Source organism: Globicephala melas, chromosome X, assembly GCF_963455315.2.
Source record: "Globicephala melas chromosome X, mGloMel1.2, whole genome shotgun sequence".
NCBI lineage: Eukaryota > Metazoa > Chordata > Mammalia > Artiodactyla > Delphinidae > Globicephala > Globicephala melas.
The window spans coordinates 27556425-27577171 of NC_083335.1; the positions used below are offsets into that span (position 1 = coordinate 27556425).

At 41.1% G+C, this 20747-nt stretch overlaps 1 protein-coding gene across 5 annotated transcripts in view; it reads left to right on the forward strand.

Annotated features, from left to right (window-relative positions):
- Nucleotides 1–20747, forward strand: part of LOC115848955 (A-kinase anchor protein 17B) — a 141512-nt gene that overhangs the window by 107091 nt on the left and 13674 nt on the right. For 2 of the 5 annotated variants that reach the window (XM_060291806.1, XM_060291805.1), the window contains exon 2: nucleotides 12275–12445. The exons of the other annotated variants lie outside the window; for them this stretch is intronic. In XM_060291806.1, coding sequence (XP_060147789.1) covers nucleotides 12363–12445 — 83 coding nt within the window. In that variant the 5' untranslated portion in view covers nucleotides 12275–12362. The remainder of the gene's footprint in view (nucleotides 1–12274; nucleotides 12446–20747) is intronic. 5 annotated transcript variants of the gene reach the window in all.

Genomic DNA, 20747 nt, shown 5'->3' on the forward strand with positions numbered 1-20747 from the left:
AAGGAGCAAGCTAGGGGTCCAGGGTCAAGTTCAGCCCTAGATGGGTGTGCTTCAGCCTGTACAATATTTTATAAAGCAATTGAATTAGGGACCAACATTGAAAAACCAAAGAGCCCAATAAAAATCAGGATTTTCAGCTTCTCTTGAAATGGCAGAAGACTTGGTCAGAGTTTTGCTAGGCAGGGCTGTGCAGTGCTGACTTCTTAGCTAGGGGCACGTCCCCCACGTCCTGGGACGCATCTGACCCCGTGGGTTCCAGATCCCTACTCTAGGGAAACAAGCCCCCACTCAGGAAGATGCTAATCCAGGATTGGCTTCTTTTCTTACTGTGTAATTAGGGAATTGTCAGACCTGCAGAAGAACTGACTCTGAAATGCAAATAGTCTTAACACACAGGAATGCTGTGGCCATGGCTGGGAAGGGCTACTGGCCAGGAACTGAGCATCATCCTTACGTGGTACCTTTCCTCTGGGCTGGGGTTTCAAAGCCCACTCTGCTAGGGTCCCCAAGAGATAGACTGGCGGGCCTTGCTTGGACTCAGGTTTTCTTTCCACTGAATACTTCGTGTGAATAGGATCTGGGTCAAAATGATGAAAAGAGTTCAGGGGCAAAAACCAACTCAGAAATGATGACCTAAGAAGCAGTGTGTTAAAAAGGTTAATCTAGGGCTTCCCTGGTGGCGCAGTGGTTGGGAGTCCGCCTGCCGATGCAGGGGACACGGGTTCATGCCCCGGTCTGGGAGGATCCCACATGCCGCGGAGCAACTGGGCCCGTGAGCCATGGCCGCTGAGCCTGCGCGTCCGGAGCCTGTGCTCTGCAGCGGGAGAGGCCACAGCAGTGAGAGGCCTGCGTACCGCAAAAAAAAAGGTTAATCTGGACTTTGCTGAAGGCACGTCGTATGTTCTAGAGGGACAGGTACGAGCCATTTCTGTGCTGGCATTTGGGGTGAGAAGTCTTCACTGTGCAGATCTGTCCAGGTCCTGCAGGACATTTAGCAAGTCTGGCCCCCTGCTCACCCAGTGACAGCGGTGCCTGTCCCTGTGCCAGTTGTTGTGACAACTACAATCAACTGTAACTATGCACATCCCACCGCTTTTGCAGGGCACGGTGCTAACACATTTGAAAACCACTGAAGTCTAGTCCCAGGAATTCTAACACTCATTTCTTGAGGAAGAGTGTTAAAGCCATTATCACTTCTTTGTGGCCCACAGTATCCTGTGCTTCCCATGGCGCTCACTATTTTCTTCCTCAGATTGCAGTTGTCTTACTTTCTTTCAGTTTCTAGACACAGTTCTTTGAGGGTAGCTCATCACTGTAGCCCCCAAAGTGTCTTAAAGGAGTAGCTGCTTGGTAGGTGCACTTGACTGATCTCCACGTTCACTGATTAACGTTAGTGGCTTTGGGAGCCTTGAAAGAAAAAGCAGCTCTGTATTAGCATTTCACTATTCGTCTCCACGTGCTATTATTAGTATTTTCAATATGGGAGCAACACCTTTTTTTAAAAAAAAAATTGAAGTATAGTTGATTTACAATGTTTTGTTAGTGTCTGCTATATAGCAAAGTGATTCAGTTATACAAATATGTGTGTGTATTATTTTTCAGATTCTTTTTCATTAAAGGTCATTACAAGGTATTGAACATAGTTCCCTGTACTGTACAATAAATCCTTGTTGTTTATCTATTTTAAATATAGTGGTGTGTATCTGTTAATCCCAAGCTCCTAATTTATCTCTCCCCCTGCCTTTCCCCTTTGGTAACCATAAGTTTGTTTTCTACGTCTGTGAGTCTGTTTCATATGTAGTTGATGAGCAAATTCTTTGTTTCAGGTAAGACTTAGTATTGTTAAGTCCCTACCATGTGCCAAGCTCTGTTCTAGGCTCTGAAGAGAAAATGGTGAAGCAGACAAATACAGTCCCTACCTGCTCTCCTGGAACTTACAGACTGGGGGGTGGTGTGGGTTTGGTTTTATTTAAGCCAAACATGTCTGCTTTTGATTTTTTTAGGATAAGTGGTATATATATATATATATATATATATATATATGTTCGCCTTTTAAATGTAAATGTTTAAAAGTAGGCAATTTATGTGTTTCCACAATTGACATCTGATGCAGACCTCATTCTCTCCCCCTCTTCCACTCTCCTCTTTTCCCTCTTTTCATACTCTTGTATTGGTTCTAATAAATGTTGCTTTTCAAAAAAAAAAAAAAAGCAGTAAGCAAGGCCAATGTGACTGGGACTGAGAGGACAAGGGCAGTAGGGGGAGAGCATACAGGATGGGCTGAAAGAGGTAGGCAGGGGTTGTATTTGAGGAGAAGCAGTTTGGATTTGGTTCAAAGCATGCTGGGGAGCCACTGAAGGGTTTGTGGTTTTTTTTTAATTTATTTATATATTTATTTTTGGCTGCGTTGGGTCTTTGTTGCTGTGCGCAGGCTTTCTCTAGTTGCAGCGAGCGGGGGCTACTCTTTGTTGCGGTGCGCGGGCTTCTCATTGTGGTGGCTTCTCTTGTTGTGGAGAACAGGCTCTAGGCATGCAGGCTTCACTAGTTGCAGCACGTGGGCTCAGTAGTTGTGGCTCGCGGGCTCTAGAGCGCCGGCTCAGTAGTTGTGGTGTACGGGCTTAGTTGCTCTGCGGCACGTGGGATCTTCCCGGACCAGGCCTCGAACCCGTGTCCCCTGCATTGGCAGGTGGATTCTTAACCACTGCGCCTCCAAGGGAAGCCTGGCTGTTGCAGTCATCCAGGTTAGAGATGATGGTGGTGCGGACCCAGGGGGTAGCCGCAAAGACGGAGATGGATTTGGAATGTACAGTCAAAGTGGAGTCGAATGGGCTTGCTGAAGGACTGAATCTGAGAGGAGGCGAGGAAGAACGCCTGGTTCTGAGCCTGAGCACCTGAGTGAAGGCTGGCTCTATTTAGGGAGATGGGAGTCACTGGGTGGGGGAAGTAAGTCTGAGGTGGGGGACAGGTTTGCAGGGGAGGGAAATTAAGGTTGAGATGCAAATGGAACATTCAGCTTGGAGACATTGAATAGGCGGTTGAATGTCAGTGTCAGGCTTGGCTGGAGCTTCAGCCTACAGAAAAATTAAATGCAAATTAGAGCCACTTTAAGTCACCACTATATACTAACAAAGGTAGCAGAAATCAAAACGATAAGGATCCAGTGTGAACAGGGCTGCCAGGAATTCAGGCATGTTAACACTGCTGATGGCATGATAAACTGACTTTATCTTCCAGGAGAACAACTTGACAATATGTAATGACCCATATACACGTATTCCTAGCCTTTGACATGGGAACATATTTTGAGGAAACAGTTTTTGAAAAGATCGTACAAAGATTTTCATTAGGGTTGCTTGTTCTCATACTAGCAGTACAGAGTGGTAGTGGTACTCTTTTGGAGAGAGTAGTGCTCTTTCAAAAGAAAAATGTTGGAAAACACAAATCCCCAGGAAGGGGGACTATCTAACCAAATATATAGTAACCCTATAGCGTTTCTATAGACTGTGTCTCTATATAGAATTTCTACAGAAATTTCCTGTAGGCACGAAAAATGAGAAATGTGTCGATCACGTGAATATCTGGAATTGTTATTCAGCAGGTGCAAAACCCAGATTGTGATGGTCCATAAGTACAACCGTGTAAACCTCACACGCTGTTCGTGCTGAAAATCATAAATATACAGCTGTTTTTTAAAACCACCTCATCTGCTTTTGACTTTGTCCCTCTTTCTCTCTGGCAGCGTTCCGTGGTCAGGATGCCACGACACAGTGGTCCACCATGAAGAGTTCACATGAATTGTGGCTTCTCCAATCTTTCTTCCCTTGATCACATTTTCGCCAGAAGGTATTAGGTAATATCCTCTTCTGCAGGCCTTATATTCAAATAAATTTACCTTGGGATTTTAAAAAGGTTGCGAAATACCGCGGTTCTCACAAACTGCTTAGAAGTGCAAAGTACGGTCCCATGTAAAGGTTGCTTTTCCCCTGTAGGTGGCGACTTGTGGGCAGGAATTTTGCTGGTAATCTTCAGAGAAGCAAAACACTGGTGACTTGATGACATGCATTTCCCACAAATAATACTCCGACCCTTCAGTGAGTGAGGCAAAAGTACAGAAGATAGCCACATTCCCTTAAATCCCTGATAGCTTTTTTTTAAAATGTGAAGAAGAGAAAGCAATGAGTCTACTTTAGTAGCATCAAAGTAAATCAATCCAAGGTTTAAAGTGGTATTCCTAGCTGAAAGTGACTAGAGAGAGGTGTTCTATAACAAAAATGTTCCTGGTGCTAAAAAAAGGGGCAAAAGACCAAAAGATTGGTGACATGGGTCTGCCGACTGCCCTGTGCGTATTTTAAAAAATAGCTCCCTCTCTTGCAACCATGGAGTGACTCCTGTACTCACTAACAGAGTTACGTAAATGCAATATGCACAGAAAGGCCTAACACAAACCTTTCTTTAGGTTAATTTATTTTTAAATTGAAGTATAGTTGAGTTATAATATTGTGTTAGTTTCAGGTGTACAGCATAGCGATTCAGTATTTTTGCAGATTAGATTCCATTATAGGTTATTACAAGATACTGGGTATAATTCCCTGTGCTACACAGTATATCCTTGTTGCTTATCTATTTTATGTATAGTAGTTTGTATCTGTTAATCCCATGCCTCTAATTTGTCCCTCTCCACCTCCCTCTCCCCTTGGGTAACCATAAGTTTATTCTCTATGTCTGTGAGGCTGTCTGTTTTGTATATATATTCATTTGTATTATTTTTTAGATTCCACATATAAGTGATATCATATAGTATTAGTATTTCTCTGTCTGACTTACTTCACTAAGCATAATATTCTCTAGGTCTATCCACATTGCTGCAAATGTCAACATTTCGTTCTTTTTTATGGCTAATTGGGTTAATTTATTTTTATTAGTCTCAGAAACACTTTGCTTTGACCAACATTATCGCATAAAGGAAACATTCGTATGATCTTTTTTTTTTTACATCTTTATTGGAGTATAATTGCTTTACAATGGTGTGTTAGTTTCTGCCTTATAACCAAGTGACTCAGTTATACATACACATATGTTCCCATATCTCTTCCCTCTTGCGTCTCCCTTCCTCCCACCCTCCCTATCCCACCCCTCTAGGTGGTCACAAAGCACCGAGCTGATCTCCCTGTGCTATGCGGCTGCTTCCCACGAGCTATCTACCTTACGTTTGGCAGTGTATATATGTCCATGCCTCTCTCTCGCTTTGTCACAGCTTACCCTTCCCCCTCCCCATATCCTCAAGTCCATTCTCTAGTAGGTCTGTGTCTTTATTCCTGTCTTACCCCTATGTTCTTCATGACATTTTTTTTTCTTAAATTCCATATATATGTGTTAACATACGGTATTTGTCTTTCTCTTTCTGACTTACTTCACTCTTTATGACAGACTCTAGGTCTATCCACCTCATTACAAATAGCTCAATTTCGTTTCTTTTTATGGCTGAGTAATATTCCATTGTATATACGTGCCACATCTTCTTTATCCATTCATCCAATGATGGACACTTAGGTTGTTTCAATCTCTGGGCTATTGTAAATAGAGCTGCAATGAACATTTTGGTACATGACTCTTTTTGAATTATGGTTTTCTCAGGGTATATGCCCAGTAGTGGGATTGCTGGGTCATATGGTAGTTCTAGTTGTAGTTTTTTAAGGAACCTCGATACTGTTCTCCACAGTGGCTGTATCAATTTACATTCCCACCAACAGTGCAAGAGGGTTCCCTTTTCTCCACACCCCCTCCAGCATTTGTTGTTTCTAGATTTTTTGATGATGGCCATTCTGACTGGTGTGAGATGATATCTCATTGTAGTTTTGATTTGCATTTCTCTAATGATTAATGATGTTGAGCATTCTTTCATGTGTTTGTTGGCAGACTGTATATCTTCTTTGGAGAAATGTCTATTTAGGTCTTCTGCCCATTTTTGGATTGGATTGTTTGTTTTTTTGATACTGAGCTGCATGAGCTGCTTGTAAATTTTGGAGATTAATCCTTTGTCAGTTGCTTCATTTGCAAATATTTTCTCCCATTCTGAGGGTTGTCTTTTGGTCTTGTTTATGGTTTCCTTTGCTGTGCAAAAGCTTTGAAGTTTCACTAGGTCCCATTTGTTTATTTTTGTTTTATTTCCATTTCCCTAGGAGGTGGGTCAAAAAGGATCTTGCTGTGATTTATGTCATAGAGTGTTCTGCCTGTGTTTTCCTCTAAGAGTTTGATAGTTTCTGGCCTTACATTTCAGTCTTTAATCCATTTTGAGCTTATTTTTGTGTATGGTGTTAGAGAGTGATCTAATCTCATACTTTGACATGTACCTGTCCAGTTTTCCCAGCACCACTTATTGAAGAGGCTGTCCTTTCTCCACAGTACATTCCTGCCTCTTTTATCAAAGATAAGGTGACCATATGTGTGTGGGTTTATCTCTGGGCTTTCTATCCTATTCCATTGATCTATCTTTCTGTTTTTGTGCCAGTACCATACTGTCTTGATTACTGTAGCTTTATAGTATACTCTGAAGTCAGGGAGCCTGATTCCTCCAGCTCTTATTTTCGTTCTCAAGATTGCTTTGGCTATTCGGGGTCTTTTGTGTTTCCATACAAATGGTGAAATTTTTTGTTCTAGTTCTGTAAAAAATGCCAGTGGTAGTTTGATAGGGATTGCACTGAATCTGTAGATTGCTTTGGGTAGTAGAGTCATTTTCACAATGTTGGTTCTTCCAATCCAAGAACATGGTATATCTCTCCATCTATTTGTATCATCTTTAATTTCTTTCATCAGTGTCTTATAATTTTCTGCCTACAAGTCTTTTGTCTCCTTAGGTAGGTTTATTCCTAGATATTTTATTCTTTTTGTTGCAGTGGTAAATGGGAGTGTTTTCTTGATTTCACTTTCAGATTTTTCATCATTAGTGTATAGGAATGCCAGAGATTTCTGTGCATTAATTTTGTATCCTGCTACTTTACCAAATTCATTGATTAGCTCTAGTAGTTTTCTGGTAGCATCTTTAGGATTCTCTATGTATAGTATCATGTCATCTGCAAACAGTGACAGCTTTACTCTTCTTTTCCGATTTGGATTCCTTTTATTTCCTTTTCTTCTCTGATTGCTGTGGCTAAAACTTCCAAAACTGTGTTGAATAAGAGTGGTGAGAGTGGGCAACCTTGTCTTGTTCCTGATCTTAGTGGAAATGCTTTCAGTTTTTCACCATTGAGGACGATGTTGGCTGTGGGTTTGTCATACATGGCCTTTATTATGTTGAGGAAGGTTCCCTCTATGCCTACTTTCTGCAGGGTTTTTATCATAAATGGGTGTTGAATTTTATCAAAAGCTTTCTCTGCATCTGTTGAGATGATCATATGGTTTGTCTCCTTCAATTTGTTAATATGGTGTCTCACGTTGACTGATTTGCGTATATTGAAGAATCCTTGCATTCCTGGAATAAACCCCACTTGATCATGATGTATGATCCTTTTAATGTGCTGTCGGATTCTGTTTGCTAGTATTTTGTTGAGGATTTTTGCATCTATGTTCATCAGTGATGTTGGCCTGTAGGTTTCTTTCTTTGTGACATCCTTGTCTGGTTTTGGTATCAGGGTGATGGTGGCCTCGTAGAATGAGTTGGGGAGTGTTCCTTCCTCTGCTATATTCTGGAAGAGTTTGAGAAGGATAGGTGTTAGCTCTTCTCTAAATGTTTGATAGAATTCGCCTGTGAAGCCATCTGGGCCTGGGCTTTTGTTTGTTGGAAGATTTTTAATCACAGTTTCAATTTCAGTGCTTGTGATTGGTCTGTTCATATTTTCTATTTCTTCCTGATTCAGTCTTAGCAGGTTGTGCATTTCTAAGAATTTGTCCATTTCTTCCAGGTTGTCCATTTCATTGGCATAGAGTTGCTTGTAGTAATCTCTCATGATCTTTTGTATTTCTGCAGTGTCAGTTGTTACTTCTCCTTTCTCATTTCTAATTCTATTGATTTGAGTCTTCTCCCTTTTTTTCTTGATGAGTCTGGCTAATGGTTTATCTATTTTGTTTATCTTCTCAAAGAACCAGCTTTTAGTTTTATTGATCTTTGCTATCGTTTCCTTCATTTCTTTTTCATTTATTTCTGATCTGATTTTTATGATTTCTATCCTTCTGCTAACTTTGGGGGTTTTTTGTTCTTCTTTCTCTAAGTGCTTTAGGTGCAAGGTTAGGTTGTTTATTTGAGATGTTTCCTGTTTCTTAAGGTAGGATTGTATTGCTATAAACTTCCCTCTTAGAACTGCTTTTGCTGCATCCCATAGATTTTGGGTCGTCGTGTCTCCATTGTCATTTGTTTCTAGGTATTTTTTAATTTCCTCTTTGATTTCTTCAGTGATCACTTCGTTATTAAGTAGTGTATTGTTTAGTCTCCATGTGTTTGTATTTTTTACAGATCTTTTCCTGTAATTGATATCTAGTCTCATAGCGTTGTGGTCGGGAAAGATACTTCATACAATTTCAATTTTCTTAAATTTACCAAGGCTTGTGACCCAAGATATGATATCCTGGAGAATGTTCCATGAGCACTTGAGAAGAATGTGTATTCTGTTGTTTTTGGATGGAATGTCCTATAAATATCAGTTAAGTCCATCTTGTTTAATGTATCATTTAAAGCTTGTGTTTCCTTAGTTATTTTAATTTTGGATGATCTGTCCATTGGTGAAAGTGGGGTGTTAAAGTCCCCTACTGTGAATGTGTTACTGTCAATTTCCCCTTTTATGTCTGTTAGTATTTGCCTCATGTATTGAGGTGCTCCTATGTTGGGTGCATAAATATTTACAATTGTTATATCTTCTTCTTGGATCGATCCCTTGATCATTATGTAGTGTCCTTCTTTGTCTCTTCTAATAGTTTTTATTTTAAAGTCTATTTTGTCTGATATGAGAATTGCTACTCCAGCTTTCTTTTGGTTTCCATTTGCATGAAATATCTTTTTCCATCCGCTTACTTTCAGTCTGTATGTGTCTCTAGGTCTGAAATGGGTCTCTTGTAGACAGCAAATATATGGGTCCTGTTTTTGTATCCATTCAGCCAATCTGTGTCTTTTAGTGGGAGCATTTAGTCCATTTACATTTAAGGGAATTATCGATATGTTTGTTCCTATTCCCATTTTCTTAATTGTTTTGGGTTCGTTATTGTAGGCCTTTTCCTTCTCTTGTGTTTCTTGCCTAGAGAAGTTCCTTTAGCAGTTGTTGCAAAGCTGATTTGGTGGTGCTGAACTCTCTCAGCTTTTGCTTGTCTGTAAAGGTTTTAATTTCTCCATCAAATCTGAATGAGATCCTTGCTCGGTAGAGTAATCTTGGTTGCAGGTTTTTCTCTTTCATCACTTTAAATATGTCCTGCCACTCCCTTCTGGCTTGCAGAGTTTCTGCTGAAAGATCAGCTGCTAACCTTATGGGGATTCCCTTTTGTGTTATTTGTTGTTTTTCCCTTGCTGCTTTTAATATGTTTTCTTTGTATTTAATTTTTGACAGTTTGATTAATATGTGTCTTGGCGTATTTCTCCTTGGATTTATCCTGTATGGGACTCTCTGTGCTTCCTGGACTTGATTAACTATTTCCTTTCCCATATTAGGGAAATTTTCAACTATAATCTCTTCAAATATTTTCTCAGTCCCTTTCTTTTTCTCTTCTTCTTCTGGAACCCCTATAATTCAAATGTTGGTGCGTTTAATGTTGACCCAGAGGTCTCTGAGACTGTCCTCAGTTCTTTTCATTCTTTTTTCTTTGTTCTGCTCTGCAGTAGTTATTTCCACTATTTTATCTTCCAGGTCACTTATCCGTTCTTCTCCCTCAGTTATTCTGCTATTGATCCCATCTAGAGTATTTTTAATGTCATTTATTGTGTTGTTCATCATTGCTTGTTTCCTCTTTAGTTCTTCTAGGTCCTTGTTAAATGTTCCTTGCATTTTGTCTATTCTGTTTCCAATATTTTGGATTATCTTTACTATCATTATTCTGAATTCTTTTTCAGGTAGACTGCCTATTTCCTCTTCATTTGTTAGGTCTGGTGGGTTTTTATCTTGCTCCTTCATCTGCTGTGTGTTTTTCTGTCTTCTCATTTTGCTTATCTTACTGTGTTTGGGGTCTCCTTTTTGCAGGCTGCAGGTTCGTAGTTCCCATTGTTTTTGGTGTCTGTCCCCAGTGGCTAAGGTTGCTTCAGTGGGTTGTGTAGGCTTCCTGGTGGAGGGGACTAGTGCCTGTGTTCAGGTGGATGAGGCTGGATCTTGTCTTTCTGGTGGGCAGGTCCACGTCTGGTGGTGTGTTTTGGGGTGTCTGTGGACTTATTATGATTTTAGGCAGCCTGTCTGCTAATGGATGGGGTTGTGCTCCTGTCTTGCTAGTTGTTTGGCATAGGGTGTCCAGCACTGTAGCTTGCTGGTCGTTGAGTGAAGCTGGGTGCTGGTGTTGAGATGGAGATCTCTGGGAGATTTTTGCCATTTGATATTATGTGGAGCTGGGCGGTCGCTTGTGGACCAGTGTCCTGAAGTTGGCTCTCCCATCTTAGAGGCACAGCACTGACTCCTGCCTTTCATCCACACAGCTCAGAATAAAAGGGACAAAAATTAGAAAGAAAGAATTAGTAGAAGTAGAAAGAAAGAAAGAAAGGAGGGAGGGGGAGGGAGGGAGGAAGGAAGGAAGGAGGGAAGGAAAAATAGAAAGAAAGAAAGAAGATAAAGTGAAATAAAATGAAGTAAGATAAAATATAATAATGTTATTAAAATTAAAAATATTTATTAAGAGAAAAAAAATTAAAAAAAAAAACGGACGGATAGAACCCTAGGACAAATGGTGGAAGCAAAGCTATACAGACAAAATCTCACACAGAAGCATACACATACACACTCACAAAAAGAGGAAAAGGGGAAAAAATCATAAATTTTGCTCTCAAAGGACACCTCCTCAATTTGGGATGATTCACTGTCTAAAGGAGGGAAGGAGGGAAAGAAAGAAAGAAAGAAAGAAAAAGGTAAAATATAAAATAAAGTTATTAAAATAAAATATAATTATTAAGAAAAAAATTTTAAAAAACAAAAACAAAACAAAACAAAAAAACAGACAGATAGAACCCTAGGAGAAATGGTGGAAGCAAAGCTATACAGACAAAATCTCGCACAGAAGCATACACATACACGCTCACAAAAAGAGAAAATGGGGAAAAAATCATAAATCTTCCTCTCAAAGTCCACTTCCTTAATTTGGGATGATTCGTTGTCTATTCAGGTATTCCACAGATGCAGGTACATCAAGTTGATTGTGGAGCTTTAATCCGCTGCTCCTGAGGCTGCTGGGAGAGATTTCCCTTTCTCTTCTTTGTTCTCACAGCTCCCAGGGGCTCAGCTTTGGATTTGGCCCCGCCTCTACTTGTAGGTCGCCAGAGGGCATCTGTTCTTCGCTCAGACAGGACGGGGTTAAAGGAGCCGCTGCTTCGGGGGCTCTGGCTCACTCAGGCTGGGGGGAGGGAGGGGCATGGATGCGGGGCGAGCCTGCGGTGGCAGAGGCTGGCGTGACGGCGTGACGTTGCACCAGCCTGAGGCGCCCCGTGCGTTCTTCCGGGGGAGTTGTCCCTGGATCCCAGGACCCTGGCAGTGGCGGGCTGCACAGGCTCCCCAGAAGAGGAAGTATGGATAGTGACCTGTGCTCGCACGGAGGACCGTTGGTGGCGGCAGCGGCAGCCTTAGCGTCTCATGCCCGTCTCTGGGGTCCGCGCTTTTAGCCGCGGCTCGCGCCCGTCTTTGGAGCTCCTTTAAGCAGCGCTCTTAACCCCCTCTCCTCGCGCACCAGGAAACAAAAAGGGAAGAAAAAGGTCTCTTGCCTCTTCAGCAGGTCCAGACTTTTCCCTGGACTCCCTCCCGGCTCGCCGCGGCGCACCTCACGCTGCCAACCCCAGTTCTCTCCCTGCGCTCCAACCGAAGCCCGAGCCTCGGCTCCCAGCCCGGCCCGCCCCGGCGGGTGAGCAGACAAGCCTCTCGGGCTGGTGAGTGCCGGGCAGCACCGATCCTCTGTGCGGGAATATCCCCACTTTGCCCTCCGCACCCCTGTTGCTGTGCTCTCCTCTGCGGCTCCTAAGCTTCCCCCCTCCGCCACCCCCGTTCTCTCCCCGTGACGGGGCTTCCTCGTGTGTGGCAACCTTTCCTCCTTCATGGCTCCCTCCCACTGGTGCAGGTCCCGTCCCTATCCTTTTGTCTCTGTTTATTCTTTTTTCTTTTTCCCTACCCAGGTACGTGGGGAGTTTCTTGCCTTTTGGGAGGTCTGAGGTCTTCTGCCAGCGTTCAGTAGGTGTTCTGTAAGAGTTGTTCCACGTGTAGATGTATTTCTGGTGTATCTGTGGGGAGGAAGGTGATCTCCGCATCTTACTCTTCCGCCATCTTCCTGGAGGCTCCCCATACAGGTAACTCTTGATTGTTCCAATTTCTCAAAAATTTGGACACATTTACTGTCTCTATAACATCTCTTTCGCGCCGCCCTAGTCTCGAAGCTCCCGCCACTGCTCCTCAGGCCAGGTCCCCGTGGGCTCGTATGATCTTTTAAAATAGGGAAACAAAAACAGGAAATTAAGTTGCCCAAAGAGGTGAATTAACACAAATCCAGTTTTCTTCATTTCAAGATCAAAATTCCCCATACTAAACTCTACCTTAGAGCAGATTTTTTTTGAGTGCTGGTAGAAGAGATTCTCTCTCAGTAGGACTCCAGTATTTCATGGTCACAAATTTATCATTCCTGCAGGTCTCCAAGTCACTGCCTTTCTGCCCTGAAAGCCCCCAGTGCCACAATAAGCCCTTTAGGACCATCTTAATTTGGGAATTTCATCATTTAGGGGGTCCTATATTGGTTGTATTCCACTTGTTGCAACACTGCGTGCTGCTCATTTTAATGATGTGATTTAAAGATTTTTCAAGATCAGAGCATATGGTCAGCCTCAGTTTTAAAATTGTTGTTTGCGCTAATGATGTACCAAAACACATGCAAGTTCATCCATGACCTCTTGACTGAAAAAGCAGGGAAGACTTCTGTTTGGTCAAGACTTACGGGGATTCTGTACTAGTTGGGAGGTTTGGAAATTGGCTATGTTGATTTGACCCAAATACATTTTGGCTGTCCCGCTGACAATAAATATGTCGATATATCTTTATACATCTTAAATGCTTTCAAAATGACTTAACTTTGAGGTTCAAAAGCCTGAAAAAAGAAAGGCAGCAAAGGACTACTTCGAAAGAGGATACGGAGTTGTGCAGATGGTCCTGTTTTTTTCCCACTGTTTTTAAAAAACATGACTCAAATGCCCTTGCTAGCACTCTGACAGCAAATATTTGAGAGTGAGAAAAAGGGAAAGAAAATGGATGAGGGATACTTTGCTCATGACTCAAGTGCTTTTAGAGTTTTAAGGTCATAGTTCTGATCTAAAACACTTGAAGGTGTAGCAGAGGAATCTCTCTAGTATCTTCTGAAGTGAGATAAGGTATTGGAGGAAGTTTGGATGCAGAGCCCGTAGAATTTATTGAATTTTCACTGCAGGTTCAAACAACTGTTTTAGGCCTGTGGAAATATCTCAAAACTGTTTCCTTTTCTCTAATCTTATTCTACTGCTATTCAGTCAGCTTTGCTATTAGGTATAGAGGCAGGAAGATGAGGCAGACCCATGACTAGAGAAAGCAGCCACGTTTCTCTGAGAAGCTGCTAGAAATGTTCTGGCATTGAGAGCTGGTTGAGTGAAATGCTTTGGTAGAGCTATGTACACAAGATACTGCTGGAATGTGCACTGTGTAAACATTATTGAATAACTCTAATTTTTGAAGGTTAGAGGAGCTCTCATTTGCCTCTGCAAAGGCGTTAAAGAATAAGTGATCTCAGTGGTGTTGCTTTTAATCACAAGACTAGAAGAAAGATGTGTGTATATGTGAGGGGGCTGGGGAGGTCATGGTGGAACATACTAGAACATGGGACTAATTGAAAATCTTTATTAAAATTCAACTTTTTGATAATTTATGGTGGCTGTACTTATGACACTCCTTGCCATCAGGGCTCAGTTTATATTAGGCTCTTAAACCTTTGCATATGATAGTGATTGGTAAAAATGATGGGAAAATTGTTAATGAATTCTACCATTACTGTCAGTTGAACCACAGACATATTAAAAGGGAATTTAGCATAATACTCTCAAGGTCCATCCATGTTGTCACAAATGGCAAGATTTCATCTTTTTTTCTAATAGGGTTTTATGCTATATAAAATAAGTCAGACAGAGAAAGATAGATACTATATGATTTCACTCACATGTGGAATATAAAAAACAAGCAAACAGAAACCCCCCAAATAAATTAGCAAACTAAACAAAACAAACACGTAGATACAGAGAACAGAGTAGTGGTTTCCAGAGGGGAAGGCGCAGCCAGGAGGGTGAGATGGGTAAAGGGGGTCAACTATATGGTGATAGATAGAAACTAAATTTTTGGTGGTGAGCACACTGTAGTGTATACAGAAGTGGGAATATAAGGGAGTTCCCCGGTGGTCCAATGGTTAGGATGCAGCACTTTCAGGGCTGGGGTTCAATCCCTGGTTGGGGAACTAAGATGCTGCAAGGTGCGTGCTGCGGCCAAAAAAAAAAAAAAGTAGAAACATGATGTTATACGCATGGAATTTATATAATGTTATAAACCAATTTACCTCAATTTTTTATAAAGGGTATTTAGAGGGCAAATTAGGTCACTCTAAAGAATCAATTTTAGGGCTTCCCTGATGGTGCAGTGGTTAAGAATCCTCCTGCCAATGCAGGGGACACGGGTTCAAGCCCTGGTCTGGGAAGATCCCACATGCCACGGAGCAACTAAGCCCACGCACCACAACTACCGAGCCTGAGCTCTAGAGCCCACGAGCCACAACTAGAGAAAGCCCGCACGCAGCAACGAAAACCCAACACAGCCAAAAATAAATTTTAAAAAAAGAATCAATTTTAAATCATATCCTAATAACTTGATCTCAGTGATTCCACCTATTTGGGTAGATATATTTTTATTAATATGTATAAATATACATAAAATATATAGCTATATCTACTAACTAATATATCTAATTTAAGTAGATTACCTTTTTAAATTGAAGTATAGTTGGTTTACAATGTTGTATTAGTTTCAGGTGTACAGCAAAGTGATTCAGTTATATATATATACATATACATATATATACATACATATATATACATATATATATATATAACTGATTCTTTTCCATTATAGGTTATTATAAGATAATGAGTATAGTTCCCTGTGCTATACAGTAGGTCCTTGTTGTTTATCTATTTTATATATAGTAGTATGTATCTGTTAATCCCAAACTCCTAATTTATCACCCCCCCCTTCCCCTTTGGTAACCATAAGTTTGTTTTCTATGTCCCTGAGTCTGTTTCTGTCTTGTAAATAAGTTCACTTGTATCATTTTTTCTTAGATTCCACATATAAGTGATATATAATATTTGTTTTTGTCTGACTTCACTTTGTATGATAATCTCTAGGTCCATCCATGTTGCTGCAGATGACATTACTTCATTCTTTTTTATGGCTGAGTCATATATATATATACACATATATAATATATACATATATTATATATATATATAAATATATACCACAGCTCCTTTATCCATTCAGCTGTTGATGGACACTTAGGTTGCTTCCATGTCTTGGCTATTATAAATGGTGCTGCTGTGAACATTGGGGTACATGTGTCTTTTCGAATTAGAATTTTTGTCTTTTCCGGATATATGCCCAGTAGTGGGATTTCTGGGTGATACAGTAGTTCTATTTGTAGTTTTGTAAGGAACCTCCATACTGTTCTCCATAGTGGCTGTACCAATTTACATTCCCACCAGCAGTGCAAGAGGGTTCCCTTTTCTCCACACCCTCTCCAGCGTTTATTGTTTGTAGATTCTTTGATGATGGCCATTCTGACTGGTGTGAGGTGATACTTCATTGTAGTTTTGATGTGCATTTCTCTAATAATTAGCAATGGTGAGCAACAGATTACTTCCTGAACATGTTTAAACAGGGTTAAAAACAGGGATTGTATGGGGAGAAAAGCACAAACCTTTTTCAACCTGTTTTTCAGGAGCAAGGTAGGGCCTCGTACAGCTTTAACTAGATTCAAGGATTGGCACATTTAAGCTTAGAGTTGAGAAACTATCCTGATTTAGAAGAAAGCACCTGTGAAAGTTGAGTATTGGATTGTAACTATGAGTATTTTCCAGAAACACCTGTCTGCTTTTGCTATAAAATAAATCAGTTAAGACTTAAACATTCTGCAGGCGAATCAGTGGTCACTGGAGGTGGGGGGAGGATTACAAAGGGGCACGAGGAAACTGAAGGGGATGATGGGCATTTTCACTCTCTTGATTGTGGTGATGTGTTCATAAGTGTGTAAAGATATGTCAAAACTCATCAAAATGTACACTTTTGATACGAAATGTGGTTTATCATATATCAATTATGCTTCAATAAGGCAGTTTTTAAAAATAACTTCTGCAGCCTGTGGTACAGCTAGTATTGAAGTGGCCAAGTGCTCCGTCATCACCCAAAGTCCTAGTCTGATCTCCCAGGCTTCAGTCAGGACTCACACAAACTTGGGTCATGGGTCCAGATGCCTGTGGGCATTTACAGTGATGGCAGACAGAGGGGTGTCTTTGATGGGAAAAGGGAGTTGCTTCTGTATTACTCTGTTTTGATTCTTTTCTGGGCCAGTTTGTATCAGCAACTGTGAACTGCTTCCTTTCAATAGTTTGTTATTATCATGTGAGTTTCCTCTTTTTTTTTTTTTTTTTTTTTGCGGTACGCGGACCTCTCCCTGTTGTGGCCTCCCGCTATTGTGGCCTCTCGCGTTGCGGAGCACAGGCTCCGGATGCGCAGGCTCAGCGGCCATGGCCCACGGGCCCACGGGCCCAGCTGCTCCGCGGCATGTGGGATCTTCCCAGACCAGGGCACGAACCCATGTCCCCTGCATCGGCAGGCGGACTCTCAATCACTGCGCCACCAGGGAAGCCCCGAGTTTCCTCTTTTTAATAAAAAATTTTAATACAAAATTAACACATTTATTATAAACATTCAAAAATTGAAGCAAGAATACTCCTAATCCATTTCCCAGATGAAATGTTGACAATTTGATGTACATCCTTCCAGACTTTATAGAGAGGTCTGTATGTGTGCGCGTGCACGTGCGCCCACCATGCATGTGTGTTTATATTACTTTTATTACTTTATATTACGTTTACAAAAACAAGATCACATTGCACATTATTATCCTGCAACTTGCTTTTTATTTTTTCCTCTAAAAAGTATCATGGGCGTCCTTCCATGTCAATAAGTACACACCTATGCCTCCCTCCCTCCCTTCCTCCCTTTCTTCCTTCTTTCTCTCCCCCTGCCCCTCCTCCCTCTCCCCCTCCTCCCTCTCCCCCTCCCCCCTCTCCCCCTTCTATCTGTCTTCCTGGTAGGAAGTCTCCTCCCCCTCCCCCTCCTCTTCCTCCTTCATTTTTTGTTAGTTTTGGCTTGAGGCCTCTTTAAGGAAAAAGCATCGCAATAGGAATTCATAATTATCGCGCACCTATGCGCCAGGCACCATCTGGTTCATTTTCAGCGATCTGGCAGAAATTGCCAATGACATTGCTGTAGCATTGAAGCCATGGCATATGTAAAAAGCTTACTTCTTGGTACACAGTAGGTCCTCAATATTTAAAAAAAAAAATAAGATTGGAAGGTTAGCTCCCTATTCTGGGAGAGTATTCAAAGATGAAATATTCACAAACATTTCATTTTAAAGCCTGTGACCAGCAGGGGAAGAGAGGAGAAGCAATGTCTAATTTGCTGCTGTTGCTGAAGTTGGGAAAGAGGAATTGGAATTGAGGTTTTTAAAGGAGGCCAGTTTTTTTTTTTTTTTTGAAAACCAATTGGGTCCTCTTGAGAAAGTCAGAAAATAACTTAAATGCTTCCGAATTGAGGTGTAGAGTCCTGTCACTGGAGGGCCGGGTGAGCAAACATCGACCCTAGAGCAGAGGCTGTGGGCAGGCAAGGCAGCAAGGCCTGCAGGTCTGTTTATTTGCACTTCGCAGTGCTTGTAAATTGTTTTCCTTGATTGCCAGCGTCTGAAAAAGCAGATTTCGCATAAGAACCTCAGTTTCTGACCTCTCTGGATTAATAGGAGGATGCGGCCACCCCAGGCCCTCCTTCCCTCACTGGGGGTTCAGATGAGGCACTGGTCTCCGCCTCTGTTCAGTGTTTTTTGCTCGCTGAGACCGTCTTGCTGTCCACTGTGATCATCTGAGTTGTACCCTCTGCTGTAGAATTTACTGCTTATTTTTGCTTCGGTGTGAGATGGAAGTGATAGCCAGTTTTGTTTTGTTTTTTTCATGTGAAAAATACAGCACATCAAGCACTATAAAATACCATCTGACTGTTTTCCCTCCAAATTTGAGGAGAACCTTTATTATACTTCAGGAAAGTGGAGAGATCTGGCTAAAATATAGAAACTGTTTCACTGTGTGGAAATCACCCTTGTGAAGGATATGAGGCATATATTTAACCTCAAGAAGTTGATGATTTTTAGTGGGCTTTGTGAGGTTAATCTGAAGTAGAAGGAAAAACTGAAGTTTTTAATAAAATCCATTTATATTGACCATAATTTTAAATGAATGACTACAGGTGCATCTGTTAACACTGTAAGTCAGCAAAAAGTTTTATTAAAACCACTTTGCAAAAAATCATGCAATTCTGAACTTCATTCCTGTGTATACATAGTTGTGACAAAATTGTGTCTAAAATGACACTGCAATAAGCAGCTTTGAACATGTTCTTTTCTTATTTTTAATTCTTTCCTTAGCATGAGTTTCTAGAGCAGGTTACTGGACCAAAGGGGATGAACATATTTTATGGTTCTTGGTTTGTTTTGCCAAGTTATTCTAAAAAAAGATGTAATTAATTTTCACTATCTCTAGCAAGATACGAAGGTGCCTAGTTTTTCTTTCTTCCCAAAACTCTCCCAGGAATGGGTTTTTGTAATTTTTATTTATTTGTGTAAAAACTATTAAATGGGATTGTGTATCTTAAAACTAATTAAAATTTAGATGTTTGTATCAGTTAGCTGTTGTCGTATAATAAACCATCCCCAAACTTAGTGGCTTAAACAAAAACCATTTATTATTTCTCACAAGTCTATAGGTTCTCAGGACTGTTTTGCTGATCTGTGGTGGCTGCATCTGATCTTGACAGGGTTTGCTCAGGTGTCAGCCATCAGTTGGTGGGTTGGCTGGGGGCTGGCTGGTCTAGGACAGCTCATCTGTCACAAGAGGGCTTTTTCATGTGGCCTTTCATCCTCAAGCAGGCTAGCCCAGGATTGTCCTCATGGTATGGCAGGATTCCAGGAGAGTGAGGGCCACTTGACACCTCGTCTTAGAACTAGCACTTGGACACTTCTGCCACATTCTGTTAGGGAAAAAAAAAGGCCGTCTCAAATTCAAGGGCTGGGGAAAAATAGACTCTATCTCTTGATAGCAACAACTCAAAGTCACATTACAAAGGGTGTGGATACAGGGAGGGGTGGAATATTAGGATCATTTTTGCAACTGTTATACTACAACAGTCAATATTGTCCTTCAAACTTGCCATCTTTCAAAGCTTTATACCTGTTCCAGCAATGTACGCACTAATTAAAAAAAAATAATTAGAGCCTTTCTCAGAATCTCCTTGTAAGGGGACTTAGGAACCAATTAAAAAGTCAGTTTGTTCTTTATAGTCGTTCATTTTATCCAGCATTCTTTTTTTTTTTTTTTTCTTTTTTGGTACGCGGGCCTCCCACTGTTGTGGCCTCTCCCGTTGCGGAGCACAGGCTCTGGACGCACAGGCTCAGCGGCCATGGCTCACGGGCCCAGCCACTCCGCGGTATGTGGGGTCTTCCCGGACCGGGACACGAGCCCGCATCCCCTGCACCAGCAGGCGAACTCTCAAGCACTGCGCCACCAGGAAAGCCCCCTATCCAGCATTCTTGATTCTAGATAATTTTGAAATATCAAATACACAATAAAAGAATTTCAAAATTGGCCTCCATCAAGGCTATTTAAAAGAATGTAGCTCAGACTTTGAAATCAATCCAAGCGAAGCATTCCAAAGTGTTTAAAACAAAAGCAGTATCACTGGAATAAATGGAGAGCATGACAAACTGGTTACTTTGAAGTGATTAACTATTTTGTGAATATTTTTTCTGGAATATTTTTTAAAGCCTTGCTTTAAATTAGGTTGTATAAATAAATACCTCTTGATTACAGATAAATTTGGGGGTTCAGTATATCTTAATTGAATATCAAATTAATTTTTCTCCTAAAGGAGTTTAGTGTTGACTCTTATTTATGTTGCAAATTGCAGCAGGTGGACTGGATTTTGTCTTCATTATGCTCTTTAGATAATGTTTTTGGAGAAGGAGCACATGTTTATTCTCATATCATCCCAGTTCAGTGTTGCTAACATAAGGATTTCTAGAACCTAATATAAGATACTGCTTTTGGTGGCCTTTTTTTTTTTTGCAGTACTCCAGTCCCGAAGTAGAGAGCAGATTCTCTTTGTCACTCACTAGGAGAGGCTGTCTTCTCTTCCCTTGATCTTAGAGTTCAATTTAGTGAAAGTCGACAGACTGGAGGAATGAGAGTAGATATGTCCGTG